Genomic DNA, 5,198 nt, shown 5'->3' on the forward strand with positions numbered 1-5,198 from the left:
CACGAAACCCGAAGACCTGAAAAATAATTAACCCATAAGTATTTTGATATCTGTGCTGAGAGAGAGTTTTTTTTTGCATCTCAGCCATCAGTATAATAGTAACTACTATAAATCAGTAGGACATGAATCAGTTGGCTGAATAAATCAGACATTACATAACTGTGTTTGTATTGACAGAAGCAGGTACAAATCTCCTGTGAAAACATTTTGGAAGTCCGTCACCTGTTTCTGTGCCTGTTTGTGCAATCTGTCACATCTCGTGTCCTTCCTCTGAATTTTATCTTTCCTTCACTCAATTTCAACTGTGCCTGCTCTTGTATTTTCTTTCCCCCCCGTTTGTCTTTTTCCTCTTCCCTGTCTCGTCTCCCTCTGTTTAGGGCGGAGCTGCAGGCCTCAGACAGCAGGTATCAGGCTCAGAGGAGAATCACTCAGTTGCTACAGACTGAACTCCTACAGCTCTACAGCAGAGTGGAGATGGAGGCTCCGGGCTGCACCGCCACCAGCTCACCAGCAGGGGGCAGAGCTGACCCAAACGCGCCTGCTGGCTCCAGGTCAGCTTTTTTTTTTTTTTTTTTTTTTTTGGACTGTCCATTTTGCATGATGTATCACATAAACGCACAGCTTAATGACATTTTTATGAGCATGGCAAAGCCACTAAACTTGTGACTTACTTTTGCACTGATTATGCCATTATAGTTTGGTTGATTTGCTTATTAGGAGTCCACAAGAAATTGCAGATTTAGTATTTATCTTATTAGCACTTTGTAAGACATGCCGGTTTTGTGGCTTTAAGGATATTAATGTCTGTCTTTTGGATCGTTGTTCCACCACTGGGATCCAGACTGAAATATCTCAACAACTATTTGACGGATTGCTCTGAAATTTGGTTCACGCATTCATGTCCCCCTAATGATGAATTGTAATAACTTTGGTGATGCCTTAGCTTTTCATCTAGCGCCGTCATCAGGTTAAAGTTTTTATTTGTCACGTACTTTGGTTCATGACCAAATATCTGCAAAACTAATGACATTCCCATCCGCCTCAGCTGTACTTTGTGTGTAGTGCTGGTAACAAATGGTAAACTAAGATGGTGACTATAGTTAACATTATACATGCTAAACAGAAGCATTGTCATAAGGAACCTGTTAGCATGCTGATGTTTACATTTAGTTTAGCTGTGCCTAAGTAAAGCCACACAGATCTTCTAGCATGGCTCTAGACTTAATCTTGTTTAATGAAAAGTGCTGTATAAAGTTTTTTTTTTCCAAATTTGCATGTTATCCATGGCATTGTTTATAGTGCAGTTACACTTCCTTAGTACATCTACCCAGCATTAACAAATTGGTTTCAGAGATCAGGACCGATCCTTTCATCGTTCTAGGCTTTGCAGTGGTAAACATCTTCTGCTGTGAGGGGAGAAAATGTCAGTGGTATGTTGTTGCTTTATGAACAGTGAGATGATAAAAATGTAGAATGCAAATTTGACCAGGTTCAGGTGTCTGATTTTGTCAGTAAGTACATTTTTAACATGGCAAACCTATAAAACTAAAAGCCGTAGCAGTTACTTATGAATAGTGCTCGTTTTAGTTTTTGGTGTTTATATTGATTATTCAAAAATGGGTAAATATTGGATGCATTTTGCTGTCTGTCATGTTGTCTTTCTTTGATACAAACACTGGGGTGTATTTTTTTTTTTTTTTTTTTTTCTTAACTAGAGGAGGTTGCTCCTCTAGTTAAAAACTGTTGCTGTGAAATGAGTATCTTTCTTTTCATGTGAATATTTTATTTTCTCCATAGTGTCATGGTGCCAGATGGACCAAGTAAAAGTCACACCAACGAGGAGGCGGCCAGTAGACCCCTGCACGACTCCCCTCGGGGCAACGGCAGCACTTTATCGCCAGGGCAACCAAAGGCGAGCAACTCTTCCAAGTCAACAGCCAACTCCATCAACGGCAGCCAAGACCTGGCCCCGCCCCTGCTAGTGGAGCCATCCCTGTCCTGTCCCCATGTCAACCCGCTTGCACCCCTGCCCCCCTCTGACGCGCCGCTCACCGTGGGATCCTACCCCAGCGCCAAGAGTTTCCTGGGCATGAGGGCGCGTGAGCTGTTCCGTAACAAAAGCGAGAGCCAGTGCGACGAGGAGCAACCACCGCCGCGCCTTGCCGGCCTTGCCCACGGCCTGAAGACTGAGCTGTGCGTGGAGCCGCCCTGCCCAGGTTATATTGCCCCTGTCGGCCCTGCACCTTCCCCCAGTCCGACTCCGCCCCCTGCCCCAGCCCCTGCCACTCCTCTCACTGTGTCCACGAAGGAGCCCCCATCTGAGCCCAAGCAGCGGGCTTCCAGCCAGGAAAGCCCCCGCAGGAAGGCAGGGGCGGGGCCCGGTGGAGGGCGGGGTCAGGCAGGGTCAGGACGCCCCCGGCAGCAGCATCTAAAGATCATGGACTATAATGAAACACATCACGAGCACAGTTAGAGACACAGAACTGAGATGGGACAGAGGGCGGATGAGGAGAGACTGAAGTTTAACGATGGAGAAGAGCTACAAATCAGCGAAAGAGTAACATGTCAGCAACTCTTTGGAATTCAGTGTTATTTGTTCCATTCCTCTGAGTGGACAACAGGATTTCCCCACATTTTTCTATTTTTTTTTAATTATTATTATTATTTTTTTTTCATACTGATTCATTCCCCTGAGGAATTTTGAAAAGGTGGCAGTGAAACAAAGTTGATGTGTTACCAATGAAGATGTTAGACTTATGAATTTGGTTATGAGACAAAGATGCTCTAGGATACACCAACAGGATATGACACTGTAAGTCTGATGTTTTAAGTGTAAGATCAACTAAAATACAAATTTGCACATTTCATTTTTGGCTCTACCTGCATCAGCCATGCAGCTAGCTCAGGTTTTATATTTTCAAATTTTGAGAAATCTCTCAGGGGTTTCTGCCTTCACCCCAACACATTGGAGGTGAAGGAAATTTTGTTTGTGGTGCTCTCAGCATTGTAACGTTTCACTTGTTAAAAAAAAAAAAAAAATCTTTCTAGAAACAGTGTCCTAGTTACTTTGGATGAAATACTCAGACCTCACAGTGAAAAGTTTTCACTTTAAAAATACCTTCTACTGAAGGAAGTAGAAAGAAAACCTGCTGTTAAAAATTTTAGATGCCACTTTTCAGTCCTGCGAGGACTACAATTGGAGTTCCATTCACCTCTATCATATTGTGCTGGAGGCAGAAACCTCAGAGACGGTATCTCAAAAACTGGATAAATAAAACCTAAATCATCTGCTGTAGTCAATACTACAAGGCATAAGCAAACTGAACATTTCAAAATTTAAAAGGCACTGCCTCAAGTCAAATTATTACATTTGCGTTGATCATCTGTGAGGTGTGCTTTGGCATTTACCACGGACCGAAATATTTTTTTTTTTTTTTGATTCATGTTGAACGAGTGTTATATCTTAGCAATGGAAGTGATCAGTACATTGAGATGTCTGGGTTATTCCGGGTAAACCGTGTAGTGTGACCTTATTGTCGCTGGACTGAATTGGAAGACGAATATTTCCATACAACACTCCTTTGAGTTTTTGTCCATAATACGTCAGAAGGCGAATGTTTTGTTTGAGAGGGTGTAGGCGATGAAGTCATGTTGATTCTCGTGTCCCAGTAAAGACGCAACGAGGAAAGTGTATGAAATTTAGCAACTGGTGAAATTTTATGCATTTTTATTAATTCCACATTCTGTTGCACCTTTACTTTTTATTCAACCATGAAGTGTGCTCATAAGTACATATCCTAAATTTGAATCAGACCTGGCCAAGCTACAAAAATCAACAAGTTTTTTCGTTACAAAATACCAGCTGACTGTTTTGGAAGTGCCATGAAAACATTTGTGGTCTGGCTGAATTCAAGTATTTCTAAACAGAAGTGTTGTTACTCATGCTGTGTTCAGCTTTTACCTTGAACTTGGGAAACGGAAAATGTCTAATAGGTTTTCCTTCCTGCAGGTCCGATAAACACGGAGTTAACTCCTTTCTCCTAAGCATCGGAGGTAAACTCTGCTTTTGAAAGTCATCTAAATCCTGTTGTCCACCGGGAATTCCTGCTGTCATTTCCTTCTGCCTCGCTATCTAAAGCATGTTCAACAATCCACTTTAAATGCCAACCGTAGTAACTACAGCAAACCAAGACAGAAGGTACAATCAGCACAAACTTATGAAACCAGGACTCTGACCGGAGCTGGAGAATCTGGGACAAAATGGCAAAAAAGGAAGTTCTTAAAGCAGTGGCTTGTGTTTAACTGTGAACAATAAAGATCGTCTTCAATGTTTTGCACTACAATTCTTGAGTTGTGCTTTCTTTTGGCTGCTGAATGTAAAGCCCCTCCATTTGGTTTGTACCTCTGTGGAAATGCAGCATCAAGATGTTTTGTGATTATGAACATTTAGTTGAGTTTGTTTTAGGGACTGAACATTTTCAGATATGTGTCCGTCCTCCTCGTTTTTTGCCGTCGGTTTATGTTCTCTTTGGGTGTCAGACCTGCAGTGTAACACACACCTGGACAGTGAAGCATGGGTATGAACCCTACAGCTAAAACAATAATTCAATGAATTGATTAAAATTTGTTTGACAGTCTAAAAGTTAATTTTCTATTGATAATCATTTGTCTTTTTTTTTTTTTCTTTGAACAAAAATATCAAACACTCATTTCTACCTTTTCAAATGTGAGGATTTGAGGCTTTGCATCATGGGTGTATCATGGTTAACTAATATCTTTGGGATTTAGACTGTTGGTCGGATAAAACAAGGCATTTCAATGTGTTCCCTTCAGTTATGACAATTTTCTGACATTTATAGACGATATAATTCTTGTCAATCGATAGTGAAAATAATCTGTAGTTGCAGGGCTATAAGTGCAACTAAAAGTAAAAGAGTATATCAAGAAAAGCTGCTAACCCTTCAGAACCAGTTTATATTTAAGGCGGATTATCGAACCTCATTACTTTTTTAGGTACAGACTAAAATATGTCTGAGGCAGCAGTATATATTGAAAATTGGCATCGGATGCCTGTCCAGGTTCTTAAGACTTGTTTACTCTTTCTAAATCTGTAATCTCTTTTTTCTTTTTTACTTCAGGCTACATTTTATTGAGCCAAAGGTTTTTATATAACACTGATGTGTTGAGCAGGTGGGGAT

General features: G+C 41.1%; 1 protein-coding gene across 3 annotated transcripts in view; it reads left to right on the forward strand.

Annotated features, from left to right (window-relative positions):
* The window catches only part of tsc1b (TSC complex subunit 1b), a 32,057-nt gene extending 27,714 nt beyond the window's left edge, over positions 1 to 4,343 (forward strand). For all 3 annotated transcript variants that reach the window (XM_040157477.1, XM_040157479.1, XM_040157478.1), the window contains 2 exons: positions 378 to 551; positions 1,798 to 4,343. In XM_040157477.1, the coding sequence (XP_040013411.1) occupies positions 378 to 551; positions 1,798 to 2,473 (850 nt within the window). In that variant the 3' untranslated portion in view covers positions 2,474 to 4,343. The remainder of the gene's footprint in view (positions 1 to 377; positions 552 to 1,797) is intronic.
* Positions 4,344 to 5,198: the final 855 nt, after the last annotated feature.

This window comes from Xiphias gladius, chromosome 20 (assembly GCF_016859285.1).
Source record: "Xiphias gladius isolate SHS-SW01 ecotype Sanya breed wild chromosome 20, ASM1685928v1, whole genome shotgun sequence".
NCBI classification, from domain to species: Eukaryota; Metazoa; Chordata; class Actinopteri; order Istiophoriformes; family Xiphiidae; genus Xiphias; species Xiphias gladius.